The sequence below is a fragment of the Accipiter gentilis genome, chromosome 6, assembly GCF_929443795.1.
Source record: "Accipiter gentilis chromosome 6, bAccGen1.1, whole genome shotgun sequence".
Lineage (NCBI taxonomy): Eukaryota > Metazoa > Chordata > Aves > Accipitriformes > Accipitridae > Astur > Astur gentilis.
In genome coordinates, this window is record NC_064885.1 from 15244667 (window position 1) to 15270386 (window position 25720).

The 25720-nt window shown below is 45.7% G+C and overlaps 1 protein-coding gene across 2 annotated transcripts; it reads left to right on the forward strand.

Annotated features, from left to right (window-relative positions):
* The first annotated feature begins 1907 nt into the window (after positions 1 to 1907).
* Positions 1908 to 18475, forward strand: CLDN18 (claudin 18). Of its 2 annotated transcripts, none has more exons than XM_049802695.1 (5): positions 1908 to 2127; positions 15026 to 15190; positions 17111 to 17216; positions 17563 to 17673; positions 18298 to 18475. In XM_049802695.1, exons 1-5 carry the CDS (start codon positions 1908 to 1910, stop codon positions 18473 to 18475), a joined length of 780 nt encoding a protein of 259 aa, XP_049658652.1. The 2 variants fall into 2 exon arrangements, with proteins under 2 accessions (XP_049658652.1, XP_049658651.1); XM_049802694.1 differs by lacking the exon at positions 1908 to 2127 and adding an exon at positions 10510 to 10729.
* Positions 18476 to 25720: the final 7245 nt, after the last annotated feature.

The window sequence follows — 25720 nt, forward strand, 5'->3', positions numbered from 1 at the left end:
CAGGTGATCCCTGGTGTGAAAAACATAGGGAGTGTATTTGTGCTCTAGTCTTAGGCTCTATATTTAGCTATGTGATACTGGGAAAGCTCTCTGTGATTAAGCTATGTTGACCGATACCAAAAGTAATTACAGCCTTGACATGCAGTAGGTGAGGTGTGTCACCAGAACTGGGTATTGTTATGTCCAAAAAAAGTCTGGGAGAGAGAGTGAATTATGAAAGTGTACATGAATCACCAATACTGTTCTTTTGAGGAAAACAAGGAAAATGGGGTAATGTTATGTTTAAACCAGAGGACTGTTGGTGAGAGATATGGAGAGTTATCTTTTCCCTGTTGGGTGTTTACTTTCAGGCACTACTTTTCAGGAATGATGTATAACAAACTTCAGTATTAGGCATAAAATTTTCAGAATTTATTTTTGAAACTCTGGGATAAATTATCCTGAGAGTGACCTCTCCCTCATGGATGGTCTCTGATGGCAGGTCAGAGCTTTATGAGAAGGAGACTTGCTCTGCTTTGGGTATGGGAATGGACTGGATGACTTTCCAAAGTCCCTTTCAGCTTGCTCGGTTCTCTCAAAAAGATGCAGAAACAAAATAATCTGTAAGAGCCAGCCACTTTGTTCACACAACAGGCTGGATCTTCCTCAGAAGCAGCTTCACAGGGAAGTCTGTCTACACGTAAGACCGAGCATCTGGGAGAGACCCAATGGCCTTTGAGCAAGAGTGAATGTAGCCAAATGATAGCGGCCCACTTCTTCATGCTCCCTGATGACCTTCCACTTCCAACACCTAAACGTCACCCCACCGGGCTCCACTTCTGAAGGTCCCTTCCTGGACCCTTCACATCTTGTGTTTGAGTCTGGCAGTGCCGAAACAGGGTTCACCATCTCCTCCCTCCCATGGAGAGCAGCTCTCCAGCAGCATCCCCCTTTACTCTCCAACTACAAACAGGTTGGCACCAGTGGAAAACTGGGCTAAGAAGGAAGTGGTGAGGGATGTAGCAGAACAAGCAAAAAGGACATTACCCAACAAAGTGACTTTCTGCTGTAAGGTTAGGTCTCTTAGGTGCTCTTGTCTTACAGTAATACATAGCAACATGTCTGCCTTGCCCTCATTCTTTGTCCATCTAAACATGTCAAAATTCTTATTTGGATGAGGGGTATAAAGCAATAGCGAATGAGGATATACCTTTGCTTCTGTTTATTTTTTCCTTGGTCTGCCTGCCAGACTTGGTCCTCTCACAGAGAACTGCAGGTTCACACCATTCACTCTTCAGCAACTGCTGCCTTTCCTGTGGGCTCCCAGCCTGACTGTACCAAGCAGCAAGGTCCATCCAAACATCAGTGCACTGTCCTTTGCTATATGCTATCCTCTTTTATAAACTACCTTTGCTTAAATTTTTTGGTTGAGCGAACATCCCTAGATAGAGGCATGCTAATAAATGCTTCTCCACTTGGTTCAAAAGCATCATCCCTGCCAGGAAAGGATTAGGCTCTCCATAATTTTTATCTGTTTCATCCAATTTAAGCATCTCTGTGCTTGGTATCCTGGAGTACACAATCGTTTCTGCAGAAGATCTCCCCTAGCTGTTTCAGAGGGACCCGCTGGTACCTGTCTCCCTGCACCGGCTGCACCTCTGCCTGGAGGGAGAAGGTAAACAGGGAACGAGGTGTTCACGCCGAGTGTAACAAATGGCTCTTGGTACCAAGCGAGGAAAATTATCTCACCGAAACAGATAAAGGGAAAGGCTAGGTTTGTATAGCACGGACCAGACCTCTCCTGACTGCCGTCCGTGACGTAGGCTGTGCCTCCAGCTAAAAGTCCCTTCTGCCCTGGCTGCCTGCCCCAGACCCAGCTTGTGGAGGCTTGTGCGTGCCGAGGACCTGCCTACCGAGCTCTTGGTGCCATGTCTGTAACGATATGCCAGTCCATGGGCTTCGTGGTGTCCGCTTTAGGAATAGGAGGCATCATCGCGTCAACGTGCATGGACCAGTGGAGCACCCAAGACCTGTACAATAACCCAGTGACGGCGGTGTTCAACTACCAGGGCCTCTGGCGCACATGTGTCCGGGAGAGCTCTGGCTTCACCGAATGCCGCGGCTACTTCACTATCCTGGGGCTGCCAGGTAGGGCTTGCTGGCTGCGAGAGCAAAGAGGTGGGAGGGCAGAGCCCCTGGCGCATGCCAGAAGCCGTGCATGAGTGGTGGTGATGGGTGATTTTCCGTGCAGAGTGGGGAGCCCAAATTCTAGCCAAAAGGGACCTTGGGTGCTCACCCTGTTTGGATGACAGGTCCCTTGGAGGTATCTCAACCCGAAACCCCTCCCATGGCCAAGCTGAGGGCCAGCAAAACTCATTACAACTGATTATGCATCAGGATTCTGTGGTATTGTCCAGGCAATACACCTGGGGCAGTGCCTGCTCTGTGGGGTGATTAGTCCCCCGTGCCATTGGCAGCTTGGGTATACGCTCCTACCCCAGCTGCATGGCTGTGCGTGGCTTCCCACCAGAAACCACTAATATTCTTGGCATTGGAGAAGATCCTTTTCTAAGAGGATATGTCACAGTTCAGTTCACTGTATTTCTGTACGGGTTAACACCACCAGGCTGGATTTCTCCCTAATTCTCCTTTGGTTCCAGTTTTTTCTTCCACGGGTATCATTGCTGTCCTGTTTGTGCCCAGAGTATCTAGGGGTGCAAACAATTAGGTTACAACAGGATTATCTGGGTTTTCTTCTTGCCTTAATACAGTGAGAAAAAAGGCACTTAGACTATTATATCCATCTAGCCTCTGTGCTTTGACACAGCAAGAATAGAGGGAAGAAGCCAATTATATCAGCAAATCATTGCAGAACTTCTGCAAAATGGCATTTCCAAAACACACAGAAATAAGCATTGTGCACAAAAAAAAAGCTTTTACAAGCAGTCTGTCTCTGTGCAAATCAAACCAGTATAACCCAATGCATCTGTGGCCACAGACACCGGTAGGAGAGGTGTTTCATCTCCTGAGCTGTATTTCCATGTTGCTCATCCCTGGATCCTCATTCCCAACTGGTGTCTGATGTTAGTTGTGCTGCAGCACCCCTATGCAGGTGCCAGGGATGCCTGTGAGCATCTCCCTCTTGCTGCAGCCGTGGCTTTGAATGCCCTTCTTTGTTCACACAGACTCTGGGGTGCAGACATGCATTTTCCTAGAAGGACATGGGCCTGATCCTGCCTGGGCATCCAGTTGTGCAGCCTCTAGCAAAAGCTGTGTGCTGGAGCAGGTTTGAGTGAATGAAAGATGACATCCAAAGAAGGATGTTTGTACAGGGCTTGTATTCACACACTGCTACTGAAGTCAGCAAAGCCGAGCAGTTTCACCAAAGGAAAATGTGTTCAGGACACGTAGCAGGCTAATTGCTTATAGGTAAAGAGATGAAAGTTGCCATATGAAGAACAAATAGAGGTGTAAAAAGCAAATCTGCCCCCCCCCCCCCCCATATATCCATAAGACACTGCAGCACTTCAGTTCTTCAGCTTTAAAAGCTTAAAATTACAGAAAATGTAACTCTACAGAAGAAGCAATTAAACTTTTCAAGTGTTCAGCTCTGGGAACTACTTTAATCTTTGAAGAAACCAGAATACTTGAGATTTGGGGTTTTTTGTTCTTTCAAAATACCTCCATCACTAATCTAAGCATTACAGCAAAAAACTAGCAAATTTTTTGCGATTCCCAAGCCTCCGGTCTGGTGTCTGTAGAGTGGGTATTAATTTCCTAAAATGGAAACACACAGCAATGTTGGGGGGATGGCTCTCCTTCATTTAGGAGATGGGCTGTGGGAGGTTGGTCTGTCCCTCCTCAGCTACATCTAGCAAGCTCTGTGGCTTCTTCCCAGTTACAGACAGAAATGAGCATCCTATCCTAAATGTCAGGGTTTCTAAGGAACTGGTCACCTGAGAGTGGAATTACCATGTGTGTTTGCTGGGCTTATTGCAGTTGCCTACAAAAAAAAGGATTAAAAAAAAAAAAGCCCAAAGAATAAAGCATAACCTTTAAAAAATAAAGGTGGGTGGGACCCTGAACCCACCAAAGTTGCCATCCTCATCCTCAGTGGTGTTGGAGAGTCAGTGCCTTCCCCCACCAGCATGTAAGCATATGACTATGTACTTTTTGTCCTGACGAGATGCTTTTTGAGACTGGTGCCATCAGCACTGCCCAACAAAGTGAGGTGGATTTTTCTTCCTTTCTTTTTAATGAACAGGGCTTGGACTTCTGAATTTACTCCCTTGCTCTCCCACCATGTCCGCCCTTGCTTTTCCCTCCTGTTATATATTGTCTTCTTCCAGTCTCTGGAGAAGGTGGTGCAAAAACAAGTGCCCCACTGCTGTGCTTCATAGATTGGCTCCATCTCCTGAATTCATCTGCTCCTATGGGCATTTCTTCCTACCCACCACCAGCAAAAGGCAACTGTATCCCAGCCGGGGAGGGGGGTGGGGGGCTGGTGTGGTGGTGGAAAATGCTAAAAATCAAATTACCAATTTGCGAAGATATTATTTAAGTGGATCATGCCAGTGTTTATTTTAAGTGTGCTGCACCTTGATCTCCATTAAACCTCCCTTGGTAACCACACCGTAGTTAATGGTTTGTCAGCATTTCTATTATAAACCCCTATTTATTATTCTGACAATAGCAATTTATATTGGGAACAATAGTGCCAGAGTGAATAAAAATAATAGGACTCTAGCAAAGCAGCGAGGTGACCTGAGTACATCAATGAAGTTTTGGTTTCTGAGGATTTTTTTTTCTCGATCCCTCGCTCCCATAGCAAAGATTAAACTTGTCTTGCCCATCATCTATCTTCAATTTAGTTGGGAATTTTAATTTCAAATAGATTGAGGAAAAATCAAGATAATAGATGAAAATAAGAAATAACACAGGTAGTTCATGGCTCTCACCCTCACTGCTCAGCTAATAAACAGTCAGTCTCTGGTGAAATACGTCACTTGAGAACTAAGCCTGTTTGTTCTGATTTTGCTTTCCCTTATTATTTTTTGCTGCTTGCTTTGGTGTGTCAGCAGACCTTACTGTGATTGTCTGGAGGACACGATCTGAATTTGAACACACAAATAACAGACAAATAGCAATAGCTGGCAAGCCTGGTAGTTTCACCTAGTGCGGAAGTCACAAGGCTCTTTCTACTAAAAGGAACATTTTTCAGTTGCTTACAAGTTTGCTAAACTACAATAACATGGGCAGTAATTTTCCTGTTGTCTGTCTTGGTCTTTTTTTTCCAGACCTCTTCAGCTAGACCAGTTCAGCCATTTTTGAAAGGACATTTTGTTCTCAAGTCAAAAACCCTTTTGACTGTTCTAGAAAGGCTGAGGCATCTCTCTGCTGTGGAACAAAAGGCTGGTGGCTGGAAATATAAGAATATTTTTGCTTTTCCAACATCAGACTTTGAAAGCCTGAGAGCACCCTGTTAAACTTCTCCAACTAGTAAAAGGGTATGTGTTGCTAGAGGGGTCAGAGTAAAAATAGCCCATGGGAGTGTAATTGTGACTGGCTAGGCTTCTGCATAAAACAACTGCTTTCAGTATTGCTGGTGCGGGGTAGCAGAGATGTGTAGGTGTTCCCTGAGGAGAATTCATGTCTGGGAAGTCTTAATGTTGGCATCTCTGGACTTTCTTCTTTTATACCAATGTTCTGACAAGGTTTTCTTTTATTTCATACAACCAAGGCACATTTTGTGACATAACCCTAGTAAAACCCTTGCTCTAGGGATTTTGGAGACAGGGGAGCCCACTGGCCAAGGAAACAGGATCTCTGCTCCATGCAACTGTTTTGTGCCCAAAGTTTGTAAGGATGGGGACTGCTAATTGCTGTGTCACAATCCTCCACTGGTGATGGCCACGGTAAAGTCTTTTCTAAGCTCTGCTTGCTACTTAAAATCCTTTAACCCAGTCAGTTCAGCTCCAAATTTTGACATGTCTGCAGGCAACTGCTGTAACCTGCTTAAAGTCTTTTGACTGTTTTGTGCACAGAAGGCTTTAGGTGGCCCAGATGGGCTGGAGACTTGATATAACCTACCAAGGGTACCCATAAGGCAGTGGTGGGTTTGCACTCACCGCAGGAGCTGAAGGAGGTGTGGGGATGGGGAAAAAGCTAATGTGAGACCCTTAGAGAGGTCTTGGGCACCCCAATCCCCTGCGACACTCAGGGCGTGGAGAGGTGGCAGAGACCCCAGCAAGGGATGTCAGGAAGCTAGATGTGTGCATCGCATCCTTGCTCCTGTCTCGTGCCTTTACGCCACAGAAAGATGAGACATGAAAAATAATTCTAAAGGATCTGGACTGAGGAACAAGGCAGGAGAAATGGCAAAAGGCTGTGGAGATATGGAGCTGGGCTGCAGCTCATAGGCATGTAGGGAAGGATGCAGCTCTATGCACCCTGACTCTGCTGAGGGACCTTGAAGGCCCCTCTGGACCACCTGAAGACCAGTGGGGTATAGTGGGTCTGAACTCGGACGGGGGTCTTCCATGAAGCCCTTTCGCCACTGAGTTTCAGAAAGGTCAGTCAGCCCTTCTCATGTTATGAGCTGGTGGACCACATGCTCCTGGAAGCTGTGGTCCTCTCAGCAATGGAGGGACAGAAAGAGAAGGGTGAGTTTGCTTTGTTTCAGTCTGAACAAGCTGGAATTGACTGGCAGGGTGTGAGCTATATTTGCAAATTTTAAAGTAAACATGAGCTGTAGGTGGCTTTTATGGGAGAGGCAGTGATAACATTCAGGAGTTGCAATGGGCCCAGTGAACAGTTTTGAGATAATATAGAGTCAACGCCTGGATAGATAAAGCAAGTATGAGCTGAAATAAAGGTTGCAGAGGGGAGTGGCCACAAAGCACCCTTCCTTTTCCTAGTTTAGGTAAACTGCTGGAGATGTCCCGATAGTCAGAGTGGGAGCTCTGTTCTCTGCTTTCTGGTGAGGAAGCTTGGCCTTTGCAAGAGCTGCCTCCCCACCATGTCCCTTCCTTAGATACTGCTCAGCATCACCACGTGGGGTGGCAAGCCCTCTGGCCCAAGCATTCAACCATCTTGCTGGAGTCTGAGCAACAGGCATGTGCTTGGAGAGAGATCCCTGTCCTTCAACCACTCCTCGCTGTAGACATCTCCTGGGGTGGTTGGAGATGAGCATCAGGTTGTAGTAAAGATGCTTAGACATACTCTACAGCTATCCTATCACCCAACCACTTTTCAGGTTGTGCTCTGAGCCAACAGTTCAGATAAAACTCCCAGGTGATCTTCTGTTATTGGGCTTGTTGCTGGGAAAATGGGGTGATGAGTTTTTTGCAAAGGGAAATACATTTTCCCCCTATCATGAGTGGCTCAGAAACAGCCATTAAAAATAAGCTTAAAATAAGAACCTTTCCGAAACGCAGAGAAAATGGACTAGGGGAAGGGCTGGGATGGAAACAAGTTTGTGTTTTTTTCTCTAGAACTTTGCTTCAACCAACCACTGAGGAAAGTATTTGTGGGAGCTTTCAGTTCCCAGTGTTTACAAGTGTGATGCTAATCAGAGCATGAGAAATGGCAAGCAGCTAATGCTGGGATGGCTGGATAGCACTTTAGGCAACATTCTTAGGGATGAGCAAATAGAAACCCTACCAAAACACAATAATCTTTCAAAGACAACAACATCTGGAGTGCTGAGCATGTTTGGGTGTGTGTTTGACTCTTAGCTAAGGACTGCAGCATGACCCTTGTTACTGAAGTTGCTTTCTCAGCTCCATTTTTGCAGGGAGGATGCATGAAATTTCAGGGGGGAATACATAACCCTGTGCTGGTTTATCGTCTTCAGAGACATGATTCAATCTGGCCCCCAAAATCAAAGACAGACTGGTTGACCCAAGGCTTTCTTGCCCGGAGACTGTTGATGATATTTTTTGATTGCTCCACTGTTGCTCTGGTGTTTCAATGCCCCTGAGTAAAACGGATGAAGACAAATGGCATCCCCCATCAGCAGGAGAAAACTTTAATCCCAAGGAAAGGTTAGCAAGACAGCACTGCCTGGGTGGCAGACTCCTGCTCAGGGCACAATTAGGGGCAATTCAGGGGATGGTCCTCTTTCCAATAAGTGTGTTGGGGGAACAACAGGGCTTGGGGGTGTGAAATGGTGGAGGGGGAGAGGCAGAGAAGAAAAGGTCCGTATTGGCTTGAAGAGCTGCTCCAGCTGCATGCAGCCAAAACCATCAGAAAGGATTAGAGGAAGGAGTGGTGGCTCCCCTCCCACCAAAGCAAACACATGGGCATGGTGCATGGGAGGGCCATCTCCACTGGTATTCATGCAACCACTCAGATGCCCAATTTAGCAGAAAAAACAATTTAAAAAGTAATTTAAAAAGTGGTAGAGGTTTGGGGGAAAAAAATCTGGAAAAACATGTTTGGCTTTTGTACTCTCCCTTGCCTCCTTTTCTTTTTCCTCCCCAGGGTTTATTTTTATTTGTGACCAGTCCATGGGTCCATTTTTCTGTGCAGCCCTTCAAGCCATTGCACACTAAAGATGCAGGGTGACACCGCCCTTGGAATAGGGGTTATGTCCCAGAGGAATGTCTGTCCCTGGGACATGGTTTGAAGTGGTCTAGCCTGGAAAAAGTTATGTGGTCTTACCACTAGATGGCAAGAAAGCAGCAAGTCCTGGGGCACTTAGAAGGAGAGGAGTCTTGGAGCGCTGCGGAGAAGCATCAGGGCTTGGTTGCAACCAGCTTTTCTGATTGGGACACAATTCTGGCTGTGGGGCAATGAAGGATGGGATGAAGAGCTGGCCATATTACTTGCTTTAGCACTTATTGTCCTCCCAGCTTTGAGGTCCTTTCCAGCCCTGATTTATCATAAAGCATTATCTAAGATGAGGAATGTTAGTCAGCATGCCCTCTCCCCTCACTGAGGATAAGCAGCTCTTACCACCTCTGGCTCTTGAGGGCTCACTTCTTTTTTTTGTTCATGCTATTATTTTTGCTGGCAACTTTGACCTTCAGATATGTTGGAGCTAACCCTTCCTCTGATATAAACTTGCCAAAGTCACTGAAAATGACTAAATTTGAATAAAATTGCTGGAAGCAAAGACATCTTGTGCCTGACCCAGGAGGGCTTTGGTGGCTGTGATTTGTGGCTGCTAGACATGTGAATTGTGCTCTGGCTGCTACAGCAGAGTCCAGTGCAAAGGCATCTCTGCCTGCTTCCCATCAGCTTGCTGCATAGCCCCAAAAGCAAAAGGGGCGTCCTGGGTGGTCGTTCTCCAGAATGCAGAAGCAGTAGCCAACATGTAATAACCCCACTGTAACTCATCCACCCACAGAAATCAGCCTCTCCTCTCTTCCTGGTGGCTTTCACATGGCTTCACATCCAGGCGATGGTATAGACGGTGCCTGTGGCACAGAGCGGTATCAGTACTGGTTAAAGCGGGAATTTGTTTCTAGGTCAGGGCTGAAGTAAATCAGTTGGAGCAGGGTATTAGATGAGAATGGATGAGCGTGAATCTGGAAGGCCCTTGTAACTTACTGCGCTCTGTTGGCAGAGCGGCATGTCAAATTTATTTTGCTCCCCTGAGCCCAGCACTTCTCCACCGTGCAAAGAGATTATTAATTTCCTAATTTTTATATGCCCCGCCCCTTTTTCCAGGACCATTCCCTCAGCCAATACAGGCAAGAACCTGTAAAAAGGCACTTTCCAAAGGGTCCCTGTGCCCTCCCTCTCCTTCTCCCCACATGGGTTTCAGTGGGGCCATGTGACAGATGATGGGGATGCGGGTGGGAGGAGAACAGGGCTGCAGGAGCTTTGCTGCATCGGTCTGGGCCTCTTGGCTCGGTGCCCTGGGTTGTGCCATGGTCAGCATCTGAGGCCACCTTGGTGATGCTCAAAGTGGCTGCGAGGAGTGGCCATGTCCCTGTTTGTGCCCTGGGTTGAACTTGTGGCCCTGTATCCTCCCGTCACAGAGCTCAGTGCTGGAGTCCCTATCTCTCACTGCGCCTCTTGCGCGGATGCCTGCATGCCCGGGTGTAGAGATGTCCCTATCTTGGTCTAATGGCAGATCTACTCCCCCTTTGTGTAAGCAGAGGGCCGGGGAGGCTGAGTTCACCTGGGAATATGGTCCTTCCCTCTGCCCCTCTCAGCACATTTGCACCATGCCAAGCACGCAGGAGAAGCCAGATAGACAGCAAAGGGTTTCGGTGAGGGGACGGCGCGTGTTCCAAGTGGGTTGCCCAACACTTGATGGAGCGTGGCTGCTTAGCTGGGGAAGGACAAGCACTTCTAAAGGACAAAATCATATCTCTGGTCCTGCCAGCACAAACCTACCTGGCGAGAGTGAAACTGGACTATCTTGCAAAAACACTTTGAGCAAACACACTGCTCAATGGAAAGCATCTGATAAGAGCTGCTGCATTTCTGGTGGCTCAGTCAAGAGGACTTCAGTGCTCCCATTAGGTCTGCGGCTTCATCAGGTCTGTCTCACCTCCTCTGTCCAGGGGAGACACCATGTCCACGACCATCTGCCAGGTGATGGCGTTCATTGTTTCGTCGCTGGGTGTTGCGGGGTGCATCGTGTCCACTGCCATGGATATGTGGAGCACGCAGGACTTGTATGACAACCCGGTCACGGCTGTCTTCCAATATCAGGGACTGTGGAGGAGCTGCGTGCGGCAGAGCTCTGGCTTTACAGAATGCCGGCCATATTTCACCATTCTTGGGCTGCCAGGTAGGGGCAAAAGATGCACCAGGTTTAACCCAGGAGCTCTCCTGTAGCTCCACACAGTTTTCATCCAAAAGCAGGAGCAGATACCTTAAAGCACTTTGCGAGGATTAAAACTTCCAGGCTACTCAGTGTATGAGCATAAAAATATGTGCATATTTGTTACCAAAATAATACCTTTACTCCGTGGAGGTTACAACTTGGAGCATGTGTAGGTGATCTCTGGATGAGCATCATGGGTTCAGCCCCATTGCTGGCATAAATCAGCAGAGCTCCGCTGATGTGGAGAGTGAGTATGTTTAACCCCACAGATATTATGTCCCTTTGAATTGAAATACAAGGAAAACATCTGCATGTAATTTTGCATTGTTATCAGAATAATGGTTTCTACAGAAAACAATTGATTTTTTTTTTTTTCCCAAAGAGCAAAAAGGAACTGAAAAAATCTGTCTGTGAGCAGTGCATGTAGGAAGGGCAAGATGGGGAAAGGTGCACTAGGTCACTTCACGTTACCTGGGGAGTTTTAGTGGTTACAGAGGTAGATTGCAGAGGGGTATTACTTTCTCATTTGCTTGCTTACTTTACAAAAAGACAGTATTTCAGTGCTCCAGAGCTAGCTGGGCCCATGGGTGGGGAGCAGCCAGCCTGGCTCAACATGCTTCCCTGTGACCTCTTGTGCCTGTGCCCTGCCAGCTAGCAATAAATACAGCCCCAAGAGTGTTTTTCACTCTTGGTGCACAACTGCAAATAGGTACAAGCAAGCGCTAGTGCCTTTTGCAACTGTTGACTGGTGTAGAAAAGAGCATGGTGTGGGCTCTCAGCCCTGTATCCTCAGGGATGCCAGCCTTGCTCCTCTACTGTGAGGCAGGAGGGAGTGCTTTGCTGAAGACCAGTGTGTTGGCTGCAGTGTTTGCTTTTTGAGAAAAGCCCATGACCATCCCAAGGGTTGTCATGGAATAAATGTGTTTCTGTGTACCCAGGTGACTTTCTTTTCATTTGGAAGAGCAAAACTGATGTTTGGAGTCACTTTTCCTATGGGACCATTTGTTTTAAAGAATAAAAAATATATTTATTAAACTATATATACAAATATTGTTCAAAATATGTACATATCCTTATAATGCTGTGTGTAGGTGATTGTGTTTTAAGAGAGCAATGAGGCAATGGTAACAATCATTTTGATGCCAATTTGTCATAATCAAGATTTTACTTTTTATGTAATACAGCAATAAGGAAATATGCAAAGCAGTCACAGACATTTTCTGTTGTGTCTTAGAGATATTCTGTCAGTTTTGTTCTCTTTATGTGTCCATTTAGTTGATGAATACCTTAAAACATAAAGAAGGAATGTCCCTGCTTGATTTGGTTAAATTAAAATCGGTTTAATTTAAATTTAAATTAAATTAAAAAACTCTCCCCCCCCCCTAAACTTTCTATGTTCCATTAATCATAACTAGTAATAGAGCTAGATTTCCACCTTTGTATTTTGTACGAGTAACAGAAATACACGTGATGTTAGTTTAGATGACTTGAAGTTGTTTTACTTCACTTACCTCTCATTACTCACAGCAACACTAGGGGAAAAGACAACTCTCCAGTTTCACTTACATCTGAGGAATCCAGTGATGCAAACTGTGGTTTCAGAAAACTGACATTTATTTTGGTGAATAAGCTTGCATTTTTATTATTTTCTGTGCACACCATCCCTTTGTACGGAAATCAGGTGTGCAAAATGAGCAATCATGTGTGCAGGTATGAAGCAAAGTTATCATACCTCCTGCAAAATGTGTGTGCAAAATGGCAGGTAGTTTCTGTGCTTGACTTTAACTATAGGGCTGTTTGCTAGCTAGTGCTCCCCATACAATTTTTTTTCCTTAGTCTCCTATTTTGTTTGCCTAAGCCCTTCCACTCCTTCTTTCTAGGGGAAGTCATTCACCTTTGGAAAGCAGCTCTATTCAGAGGACTTCTGACGGATGCCAAAATTCACTTGAAACTGCAGTGCTCTCTTTCCAAACAGCTCTCAGTTTCAGTCCCATGAGACAAGTGAAGAGGCCTTCGTGCCACAGCAGACCTTGGAGCATTTTCTTTTCCTTTCTGTCCCTTTGTGGAGATGGTGCATAAGTCACGTTCACAGAGAAAGGAATCACTGCTGATGGCTATTTTGCATTTTTTCTGTTGTGCCCTGCTGTGTTCCTCTCTCCTTTCCAACAGCTGCAGATTGCTCCTTTTCAACCACACTTGGACTTCAGTGCTCCAGCAGAACTGCAATGGCGCAGGAGCTGCTTGGCTTGGCCTGCCTGTTGTGTCCTGCCACGGGCACCCAAGGCACTGGGAACATCTCTCATGGGAATCCACAATATCTCTGTGAGGTCTTAGCTTAGGGTCACTTCTTGAAGGGTTGAGACAACCACAGTGATGGCACCTAGGAACCATAAGGTCTGTAGTAAGCATCTCAGGAATGAAGGACTGTCTTGGGGACAAGGACCTTCCATCATGATCCGTAGTGTCTTACACTGCCCTGGAGTATCAGCTTCTCCTGCCTGCCCTGAAACAAAAGCAGTTGCAAAGAAGCTTAAGTGACTGTAAAGACAAATAAGTATTGTGATGTTCTTCTCTTTCCAGCTTTCTGCTTTGCATCAGGTGCTGTGTGAACAACCTTTGAGGGCTGATAAGGCTTATTTGCCAGCTTCTTGTTCTCTGATGAATAATAACTAATGAGCTCACACCTGGGGGCTGATGAATGGGAGATTGAAAATCCCAGGCTCGTTAGCATGTGTTATCAGCTGATAAGGGCAAATTGAGTCATAACAGCAGCAGCCCCAGTGGGACTGCCAGATGGGAGAAGGTGGTGTATTTCCAGCCTGTGGGATGGTAGACCACTGGCTTCTTTGTGTGTCATGGTGCTAGCACCAAGGAGGCCCCTACGGGCACCACAGCACCCACCCTTGCCGTCCTGGGGAGGGTTTATAAATCCTTCTCCCAACCTGTGCAAGGCCAGCAGGGTCTTCTCCCTGTTCTCCAGCATCAGTGCCTCCTGCTCATAGCTGGGCCATATGGGACCCTTGTGCACTATGGTCATCCTGGTCAGCACAGCAAAAGGGGTGACAGGCAGGCTGAGTGAAGTCCCTGGAGCTGTAGGATATGTTGCCTGCCCTTCTCTGTCCATTAGGAGCCCCCATCATCTTCCCTTGAAGAGGGACATTCATGTGTGGGGAGCATCAAAGCCAAAGCCAGGGCTGCAGGAGCTCATGGGAGAGCAAGAAGAGGCTGCAAAATGTCCCAGCCAAATCACAACAACCCTTGAAATACTTTTGACCACCCCCTCCCAGTGCTCTGCCAGTGCTGCCACCTTCCTGTCTCTGCCAGGGACGTGTGCACAGATGGGAAGGAGAAGTGTCTGGGGCCAGTACTGAACTTCAGGCAAGATGGGATACGTGCTACCTTATTAGAAAATCACCTTGGTATCCAAATGCATGGCCTTTTCCCTTCACTTCTCCATTTTAAAAGGTGCAAGTTTCACTTTGCTTTTCCCTCTGCTTTTCTATACTAGCCAAGAGGAGTCTGGGGGGTTTTTGCTACCTTCATCTGATTGACAGTAGCACTCAGCTCCCACAGGCATGACCCACCAGCATCACAGCCTGCCTCCAACTAAGCATTCCCACCTTGATGGCAAGCTGCTAAACAAATTCAGGCCTAGGTTATTTGTGTGTTGTATTAATGAACATGGACACATTTATACAGGTCTGACATTACAAATAACCATGGAAAGGATATGCTGGGGGAAGTCAATGCTGAAGCTTTGTTGCTCTCTCTTGGTGTATGTGTAATGTTTGTCAAGGTGATTTTCCTCTTCTCTTACTGTAAAGCAGGAACACACAAACCTCCATGTTGATTCACACAGTAGTTGGAAATACCACAGATAGCTGGGTGGAGCTGTCTGCTTTCATCACTGCTTGGGGAGAAAAAAAAAGCTTTCTCAATTAATTTGGTTATGAAACAGTTCACGCTTATCCCTGCTGTGCACAAGCTCCTCTCCGTGAATTCAGCTGAATAGATCATGCCTGGTGCCAATGAACATTTACAAAAAATTATGTCTAAGCCTTCAAACTCTTTGGGAAGTTGAGACAGCCACATTTCCAGAGGTGCCCCAGATAACGCTGAGAGTAGATCCGGTGCCTATTGTCCAAGGTTTTCTTCCTTAATGTTTTTATTTTTAGACAGAAACAGTCTTTAAAAAACTTCCAGGCTCTAACGAATCTCACTTCAGTCACTCAGCGTGGCTCTTTTCAATTTGTTTTGCAGCAATGTTCCAGGCTGTGAGGGCCCTCATGATTGTGGGTATCGTCCTGGGCATCCTTGGCCTCCTTGTGTGCATTTTCGCTCTGAAATGCATCCGTATTGGCAACATGGAGGATTCTGCAAAAGCCAACATGACTCTGACCTCTGGCATCATGTTTATTGTTGCTGGTAAGTGGGTGGTGTCGTGTCCTTCATGTGCAAGGCATTGCAATTGCCTGGAATTGAGGACTGGGCAAGTCTTCATGCAATTCTGGTCACAGGTAGCAGATGCTCTGGAGCAACCCAAAGCATTGATGCTTGCATGAAGTTATTGGCATTTGTCTTCCAGCCTGGCCTCCTGTGGTGAAGTGATTTCTACCTCTGCTTAGTAAAAGAAAACCAGATGTTTGTATGGGACAGAACATGGAAGGCTGAAAAAACCAGCCCACAGATAAAAAAGAAAATATAGATCTTAATTTGTTATATGTATACCGTTGTTATGTACTATTATATCCTTTATTTATGTGTCATAGTTTTTTGAAGAGTCTCAAGCTTTATACATAATACTTTTATTAAGACTCTCAGGGTTATGGTAGCATAGCTTGTAATTTTGAAGTACCTTGCGTTATCAGGAAGGTTGCAGGAATGCCTAGTGTTGCCCAGCTACCTCAAAATTGCAGATACTTAATACATCGCTTACAGGTTTTCCCACAATTTTTTTGAGATGAATAATCAAATCAAATCCATATCTTAATGAAGGGAAGGAGAATGTCCCTATTTAAAATCCTCACAGTTGAACAGCACTTAACTTTTATTGGGATATGAGACATACAACACAACTTAAAGACGTACAATAAGTACAAGGTGGAAAGAGGAAACCACCTTCTGCCACACAGCTTTAATTTTACACTTAAAATCTATCATTTTATGCATTTGAGTTAGTGGGTTGAGAATTTGACCAATGCAGATATTAGAAAAGCTCACTCATGGATTCCTGAAGAAAGGGTGTCTAAAATTATGACATGATTGACTCTTGGGATGGGACATCCCTTGGTTGAGTTCACTCATTTCAAAACAAGGTCCCTAGTCTCAGCTAGCTAAGGAGTTGGGTACCCATGTGCCATGGTGGACCTGGCCCTTGGTCACACCTCTGCAAGGTGGAGGTAGTGTTTCTTCCTAAAATAAGGGCTGCTCTCAGGACAGAAGTGTTAAAGACTGTAACGCTGAAGTACCGTGACAGTGAAGGCTATCTGGGGACCTGAGGCAGAAGCACCACTGATTGCTCAGACCATCCCCAGTGCTGTGAGTAATTGGGTTTCAGGGAAGACCCAGAGGTCTTGGTGGGTGTAGTAAGGGTAAATAGGACTTGGGATGCCCAGAAAAGCTAGAGTCCATATTTTTTGGCAACAAACACAGACATGACCTTTAGCTGTGTTTTGTACCTCCTTCCACAGTAGTGTACAGTACAATGATGACCTTCATTAGCATGAACGACTCTCCTAAGAAGAGCAATAGAGAAATTGCAAATGATAATGCCATTGCTGCCAGGCTCGTCACAGCTGAGCATCACAGTGATCACCTGTGCAGATGAATGGAAGAAGTTTCTGCCTCTTGAGTCTGGTCTTCCGGGCTGCCAGCAGAGTCAGGCAGCCATCACTACCTGGTGATGAACAGGTTGTGAACCAAAATGTATCTCTTCTTCCACGTGATAGACAGTGTGTTTTCCCATTCAAAAAAAAAAAAAAAAAAAATTCTGAGAGGGAACATTTTGCCCATGTTTTTCACTGTAAAACAAATCTTTAAAACTGAACTACTGGATGTTTTCAGCAGCTAAAATGATCTCTTTGTTAAACTCATTTTCTGTGAGAAAACGTATCAGTATAAAGATCCCTGCTGGTATGACTTTGGATTTTGTAGCGTGACATTGTAATCTTGCTGCTGGATTGTAAATGTGTAACACGTTGTGGTTCCTCACTGCTGCTCAAGGAACTTGCCAGGTCACAAAGGAGTGTCTCACCCACCTTTCCAGAGCTTTAAGGTGCTTCCCTAAAGCCAAAGGTGACTGCTTGTACTATGTGGGTCTCAGTCTGTCCTTCTGTCTGATCTCAGGCCTGTGTGCCATCACTGGAGTGTCTGTGTTTGCCAACATGCTGGTCACAAACTTCTGGATGTCCACAGCCAACATGTACCAGGGAATGCAGAACGTCCAGAACAGGTACGTGGTCAACTGGCTCAGGGTGCTCCGCAGTGCAGATCTCCTTCAGGGCCAGGGTGTGCTCCAGCTGAAGGAAAGGCAAACTCTGGATGCATATGAGTCTGGTCCCAGGACTTGGAAGATTTATTGAGTCTCTTTCTTATCTGCACTGGAGATAACTTGTCCAAGCAAATTGGCTGGGATGTATCTGCTCACACAGCTCAAGAAGGAGGTAGTGAGCCTGCAGGTAGTGCTCATGGGAACTTCTGCAAGGCCAGAAGGAGAATGACAATGTTCAGTGTGTTTCAGAAGCAGCAGGCTGGACCACTGTCACAGCACTAACCAGCCATGTCTCTGTGTTTTGCAGGTACACCTTTGGCTCAGCACTCTTTGTTGGCTGGGTGGCAGGTGGCCTGGCCCTTGTAGGAGGCATCATGATGTGCCTTGCTTGCAGAGGGCTGATTCCAGAAGAATCCCGGTAAGCATATCTGTGGTAGACACGGGAAGGTATTGCATGAAACCTTGGGTGTCAGGATAGCATACAGACAGCACACCACAGGATATGCCTACGCATAATAACCCTGTTGCAAGAGTTATCATGATGATACATCTGTTTGCCCTGTATCATGGGTCAAAAGTGACCATTTCCCTTCCCTGACTATATGACTTGCAAACAAATAGAGAGGGCAGGAGAGATCAGCCTTAAAATCTAAAATTTGCAATGTGCTGGCTAAGTCAGGCCCATTCATTGCAGCTTTGATTGCAAATTTCATAGCAGATCATCAGCAGGTGTAGACTGCATCAGCTGAGCTATGATTTACATCAGGCAGGGCTTTGTACACCTACGTAGCTGGTTATTTTAGGTGGGTCCTTCACCGAACCAAGGATTTGCTCATGGGTAAGAAAGTATAAGTTTATGAAAAAACATGAAAGGGACTTGCAGTCTGTCCATGGATAATTGGGTGTGAGCTTATTGAGTGGCTCCAAGTGATGACACAGTACGAAGTTGCCTAAAATCCAACAGCAAACAGGAGCACAGGGTGCAACATTGGGTAGTCACAGACCCTTCAGTGGCTGACGCTGTCTTTTGTGTCTCTTTCAGTTACAAAGCGGTGTCCTACAATGCATCGGGACGGAATATCTCCTACAGAACAGGGCCCTATAAGGTTGGTTCAGGCTACGAACCTGAAACAAAGACTAGGAAGAGTGCAGGATATGAAGAAGCTGCTCGAAGTGAGGATGGAAGACGCTCGTACCCTTCAAAATATGACTATGTCTAGCAGACTTTCTAGGCTTGAGTTGTGCTATCTTTTATAAAATATTTTTAACTTCAAAAGCAAAAAGTATAGGCAAACAAAGCAGTTTGTAAATAGGATTGTGTTTTCTATCATGTTTCCCTACTCTGAGGTTGTATTCTAGCTTGTTATGAACATCGGTTTCATTTGACTGCTTGTTAGTATGCCTACCATAAGGTCTACAACAAAAGCGATCCCTTTTTATGCTCTCAGAGTAGCACGGTTTGCTCATATTTTACATATAAACTCTCATATTCAGGATCAGGATTGTGCCTTGTGCCCTTTTCTAATTCTTCTAATACATTAAAATTCCCATTGAATAATAGCCCAGATCTAAAAGCAATGCTACCCCATTGCTGTCTTCCCTTTGAGCAGGCTTTCATGCAATTAGGCAATGTCATCCCCTACTTTCTCAGAGTTTGGAGAGGTGAACAGTATCCTGTGACTTCGGTGTCCTCTGTTCACCAGAAAAAACAGTGTTTTGCTGAAATGATAGTGTATCTTTGCTCTGGTTTTGCCACCCAGTAATTTTTTTTTTAGCAGATTGAAAAGCAAAAATTACAATCTAGTAGTCTCTTGTATTATTTTGCTGTGTATTTAAAGTAAATTCTGTTGTGTCCCTTTGGCTGTGGCCACTGCATACAGACCCCATAGTCATGGCATTTTCCTCCCTGTTGACTGTTTCTACTCAGACACACCTTTGCTTTGCTGGTTGTACTACGATGCTGATCTGCTGTGATATTTAATCTGATTTATGTTACTTAGACATTTGTTATAACCTGTGATACCAAAGTGTATTTATTTCTTCTGATCTCTCCAGGGAATATGTATAATCCATTGTTATTCCTATGCTAGATATTTGCTGTAATAGCTGAAAACCTCTGTGTGTGACTGGTGTTCCCACAGATGTCATCTTTAATGAAGCCAGAAGAATTTCTCATTTAGAATTAATTAGAGTTACATTTGGAGCAGAAATCCCAGGGAGCATTAGATGTGTAACTCCATGCTGACATCAGGACTTCCTTGTGTTAATTTTTCCCCCAATGATGTGAAGATTAACTCCTTAGTGGGATGTTGCCTCTTTTAGCCAATCCATCAGAGAGGAAGCTTATTTGAAGGGGTCAGAGGAAGACACACAAGAACTTACATGGGAGGGGAGAGCTGTATGCCATTAGCAGGTCCTTCCACCTGGTTCCAGAGCACATCCTAGTGAAGTTCTGGGAAGTGCCTATGAGCAGAGCAAATGGTACTGAGGGACAAGTTAGAGAGAAAAAAGGGGTCCAAAACCTGCAAAGTAGCATTTTTGATAGATATCTGCAATAGGTTTTAGTCTCACTTGCAATGATTACAAGTTCTCTGCAGAGAACTGGCAAAATTGTTTTGAAGTACTGATATTCCCTTGAGTGGTTTCATGTTCTGGAGGCATCAGAGGTAGAGCTGAACATTTCTCCAGAGCTGGACCTTTAGTAGGTCAAGCTACCAGTCTAGCTGGCATCTCTGGTGGCTTGCATGAATGGGGGGGGCAGGCTGTTTCACTGAACAGTCGCATTCCCAGTGAGCACACACTGCACCACCAGCTCCCTACAACGATCACCTCTCCATAAGCATCACCTCTCTACAACCACCAGCTCTCCACCACCACATGGAGACACATCTCCAGCACAGGTCCAGGAAATGTGGAAGAGGTTGCACCTCAGGCAAGTCAGCGAGAGGAGGAGGGGAAATGCCTGGCAGGGTACGGCTCCAGGGGCTGATGGTTGGAGGAGATGACCACCATGCAGAGAGGTGGGAAGAGCTTCCATCCAACAGAAGCTCTTGGTCCCATCTCAGGCTGGCCATGGGCCCCTGCTGCCACCCAGGATAAATCACTGCCTCTGCCGGATGTCAGTGCTGACTCCCTTTCGTACTAGTGAAGGACTTGTTTTAAGGATCTGTTTTTAAAGGAGAACAATTCAGTTTTGCAGAGGTAAATCCTGTCATTTTTTAAAAATGTCAATATTATTTACAATGGTTTTGTCTCCATCTCAGTATAGACTTAGATTTCCACCTTTTTTTGCATGCTGGATTTAGTTTTTTGTTTGTTTGTTTTGTTGGTTAGGTTTTTTTTACATCAATATTAAAAAAGAAAAAGTCTTTAAGACCAAAATCACTGTTTTCACTTGTTCTCTCCTTGTCACAAACAGCAGCTACCAACTTTCCTGCTCAGCTGAATTCACCCTGGCCTTCGGTTCTGCAGGTTCTTGGGAGCAGTATGGAAAAATATGTGTGGTTGAGGGAAAAAATAAAAGATGAAGCTTTTTTTTTTCTCCTTTGTAAGACATAGTTAGTTATATGCTGAGACAAAATATCAGAAAAGCAGATGAATGAGTATCAGGGGACTCCAACTCACTGATGCAATGAAATCAGAGGTTCTTGCTGGGACCCTGGGCTTGCTGAGGAGTAGAGTTTGGCAAGTGCATGGCTCTTTTTGGCTTTGAGACAACTTTGGTCAGGCCAGCATCTGTCTGACTTTCAAGGTAGCAATTAAACACTTCTAAATACTTCATTGTTCTTAGGAGGGCAGAAAAATTGCTGGTATGCTCTCACTTCTGTCAGCCTCCACTGGAAAGGGGCTGAAAAGCACAGGAATGTTTAATTTAGATAGGAAGCACGTAAGTGGTGGTTAGGTAAAGGTACACAGGATAATGAAAAATAAAGACAGACATGCAGAAATATTTGAAATACAAGTTTCTGACTGCATTATAACAAAAAAAAGGTGCACACATTAAAATCACAAGGAAGCACCTTTGAAAGTTACATATTATTTTTATACAACACACATACTTTGACAAACTCAGTGATCTGGCTATGTCTCAGTTTCACTTTGATGTGTGCAAGTGTGTAGATTTCTAATCTTCCAAACATCAGTTTTCATTTCCTTACCTCAGCCAAAAACTTGCGGTATGAAAAATCTTAATGCAGTGAACTTTACTGAAAAAAATCAAATTCTGAAGCAGAGAATCATTTATTTATGAGCCTGTTTGGCGTATAACAACACCTAATATTACAGCTGCTCCCCTCTGTTTCTGGCCATAATGGACCTTATCTTGTGGTGGGCACCACTGTGAGCAGTGAGCACTGTGCGTCAGGGAGCTGCGGTGCCTGCTGCAGAAAGCACTTGGTGTTTCCCTGTCTTGAGAGACGGACCCAAATATCCGCTTTTCAGCTGAACTGATCTGTCTCCTGAGAGTCCTGCAGCTGAAATCACCTGCTTAGGGAAATCACTGGGTCTTTACTGAGAACAAAGTTCCCATTTCCAGGCTTTCCTCTGCAGCCCCGCAGGCCGAAAAAAAATGAGGATACCCTAATTATTTCTTGGACTTTGAGAAAAAAGTGAGATTCAAAAGCCCCCCCAGGATGACCCAATGTTGTCTTAGTGGCAGCTCATTGTGTCCCAGCGCTGTTATGTCCCAATGCCCACATGCAAAGGACGCAAACCCCTGTGCCGTGTCCACAGCCTGCTGCATGGAGAAGGGGAACACCCGGTCCATATGCTGCCTGAGGAGCACCCTGGGGCCACCCACCCAAAATACAGCCTCTGCACCCCACACTTTCCCTGGGTCCCCCAGCACTGCAGGGAGGCACTCTACCCTAAAGGGTGTGAATTTAGGCTCTGAAACTCAGCACCACATGCATAACTGAGCTGCTCGAAGGAGCAACATGCTGCTCTCACCCAGTCACCCTGCAGGCAGAAACTCACAGCGGGTACGGTGCCATACCAAGGCGTGCAGAGCAAAGCCATGACCATCCTGCCTTGCTGCAGTCTGGGAGGAGCAGTTAAAGATTTGCTGGGCTGAACCGGGTTTGCTGGTTTGACCAATTGCACAGCAACAAGGAGGTTTGTACCTTTAGAAGTCTTTGGGTGAGTAAAGCCTGGAAATAATCAGAACCCAGATACTGCAGAACTCTTGGCCCCGTGAATAAATCCAGCATTTCCTCCTGCCATTTTTACTGGTGAGGGAGGGAAGAAACCCACCCCCATCTCCCCCCCCCCCCCCCCAATTATTTTGCCTTTATTGACAATAAACTGCAGGGCAAAGGATGCATTTGGTAGCACTTGCAGAGTCAAGGGAGATAAGTCAGGGATATCGTGACTGGGGATGTGTGTGGGTACATGTGTGCCCGCACTTAGAAATGGGTTTGTTTCCATAAATTTGATCGTCCTCTGAAAAAATGCATATCCTGTTTCAGAGGAGCTAATTAAATGTAGGCTTGTCTAATAAAGCAAATGCTGAAAAGGCTGTGTGTATTATCTGCCAGAAGAGCTCTATATAGGTTCTTTCTGAGCTTCAGCAACATTTATAAGTATGTGAGAGCACGGCAGATTTGCATGGACTTTGACCAAGGGAAGCAAAGACACATATCTGAAGCTACAAATTGGACTATGAGATAAGAACTCTCCTGAAATCTATATGCAATTAAAAGCCCAATCTTCCTTCCTATAGTGACAAGGTTATTGCTTTTATATAGCTGAACAGAGATGAATGAGTCTACGGATTAATAGCACTAAGATTTATGACACTGTACTTGCCCCAAATATTATGGGAGAATAGCTCTCTGGGTGAGATATTCCAGCTGAATAAATTTGATAGGATTTTTCTTTTCCTTTTTTTTTTTCCAGCTTGGTATTATTTGGGAGAGATGCGCTGCATTCAGAGATTGTTAGTGCTGTGGTTTGAATATATACTAATTGTCCCACGGATATTCATGCTTTAGAAAAGTATTACCAATAACTGGAGTCCCACAAAGACAACAAATATCATTGAGAAAAACAAAACATGTTATTTTGAAGCGCACGAGACTCCAACAGCATTCAACTCAGCAAGGGCCTGACCAATGATTTCAGTATAGCTGTGCTGCTTTGTCCCCATGGGAAGGGGGTCATGCCTATGCCCCAGGGATGTCCTAAATGGTATGGCTCTGTTACAGCACCTGCAAGTTGGAAGCTGGTTGTGCAGCCATCAGCTGGGATAGTGTTTTTAAAACCAACTCTTCAATTTGTCATGGCAGTACAAATGTCCCTTTTTCAGAGAGAAACCCTAATTTGCATGGTTTCTCTTTCATTAAATTGGCTAGTTCTTTATCTTGCTGGCTCGGATGTTGGTTTACTGTTCCCAGAGACTCCAGAGAGGATGAAACCAAAGAAGTCACTTCTGGTCGGAGAAATGAGGTGTCAGCAATTGGTGAAGACCATGGAAAACTCTCCACGCTGTGCTGAACTGAAGACAAGGCTGAAAAATTAGGAGGAAGAAAATAAAAACCTGTGGGAATTTAAGGGGAACAGTTTGGGTATGGGAGGAATGGGGTTACATGCCCGGCTGGGGGACGCAGGTCAGGACAGAGGGGTGAGGATTGGGATGCTTACACTGGAGGAAAGGTAAAACCATGCCCAGGAAAAAGCACGGGTACTGGACAGGCCCTGCTCCTCCAAATCATGCCATGATGCTAGGGTTGCATCTTCCATCATTTAACAAAACTACAGGGCTTTGGTTGGTTTTGTGGGTTTTTTTAGCCTTTTAGGAGAAGCCTCTGGGTGTTAAGCAGCACAGACAGGCATGTGTGCTCCAGCCCATGGACCGAGCCTGCTCCACCACCCACTAGCAAGCAGCAGGCTGGCAGTGCACAGCCACAGCGTGCCAGTGGGCAGGATTTGACCCGAGGAGCTGGTGCAAAGGCTTGAGAAGGAGGGAATGCAGTGTCAGGCTCTGAGAAGTGCTGGCAGCATGAGGGCAGGATGCCTGTGGTTTGCATGGGCCACCTGCCTGCAGCAGCCTTCCCACAGCTTTTGCTGCTAACCAAAGTCGTGTCGTCTCGTGGCGTTGCAGCATCGCATCTTCACAGGGTGAGGGAAATGAATTTTGGAGGCAGCTCTTGTTCCATTGTTGTTGTCCTCTGGGAGAAGCTGAATTTGTTCCCTTAATGCAGTCACAAAGAAATCTTTGCACGAAGGAAATATCAGGAAACCTGTCTGCCTATTTAACCTTGGCTGTGAGCAAAAGTCCCCATTTGCACTTCTGACTCTTTTCCATTGTGTGCTTTCTGCTGGCTTTGCTTTGTTTTGCTTTGTTTTGCATTCCCCTGGCTGCAGTGATCTGCCTGCTTGGGGACCATCCCTGCTGCTCTCTGCTTGTTCGGCATCATGCAGCACGACAGTGGACACAGGACTCATGCCAAGTACCAAGCAATGATGTGGCCCAATTTGGTGTCATCAAGAAAAGGATAGTACTCTAAAAAGTGGTACACAAGCAGTTGCTTTATTTGGGGAAGGAGTCCATAAACAACAGGGAGAAATAAATTACTAAATATATTTTCTGGACAAGACACACTGATGGAGCTGATATTGTTGGAGTTGTTTCTCTTCTCTTCTCTTCTCTTCTCTTCTCTTCTCTTCTCTTCTCTTCTCTTCTCTTCTCTTCTCTTTTCTCTCCTTTCTCTCCTCTCCTTTCTTCTCTTCTCTCCAGCCAGAGCCCATCACCTGTGATAATCCAGGGTGAAGCTTCATGGCTTTTCCATGCCCACTGTGCATCCTCTGCCATGTGGCTCACTGCAGCTTGCAGCATGCAGAGAACAACTTTCCGTGGAACATGCTCAAAATGTCCAGTCTGAAATGAACCTGCTTTGTCCGTATCTGTATTTATGTATTTGTCACTGTATGACTGTCACCTTTCTCTTAGCACAAGGCTGTCAGCTATTTTTGGAGTTTCCCAAACTTAGGGGAAGTTTTTCCCCCACATTTCTGGCATCATCTGGACTTGGTGTTGAGTGCATGCTCACTGCAATGGCTCGAAAGCACCTCAGGCATGAAAATTTCTAGTAAAACAAATGTAAGAGTGATTCTTGCACCTGTCGGCAGGTGAATACGTGCAGGAGCAGCAAAAGCAGCCAGACCTGGGGCTGGCAGGGTCTGGTCAGCAGCCGGTGGAATGGGTGTGATTTAGATCTTAGTACTGGGCAGGGCGCCTGCCTTGGCACTGAGCTTGTCACGTAGTCAAGGCGAAACAGTTTCTGCTTTCTGTCCTTTTCCTACCTGTTCGCTCTTTGGGGCAGAAAGTTATTTCCCCACTGGTTTTGGACTGTGCCAGCACCAGAGCCCAGCCCAAGGCTGCTGTATGGGCTGGGGTTTCCTCTTACCCCTCTCCCAGGAGCAAATGCTCGTTGCTACCTCCACCTGTAATTTTTTAGAGGTAAAAA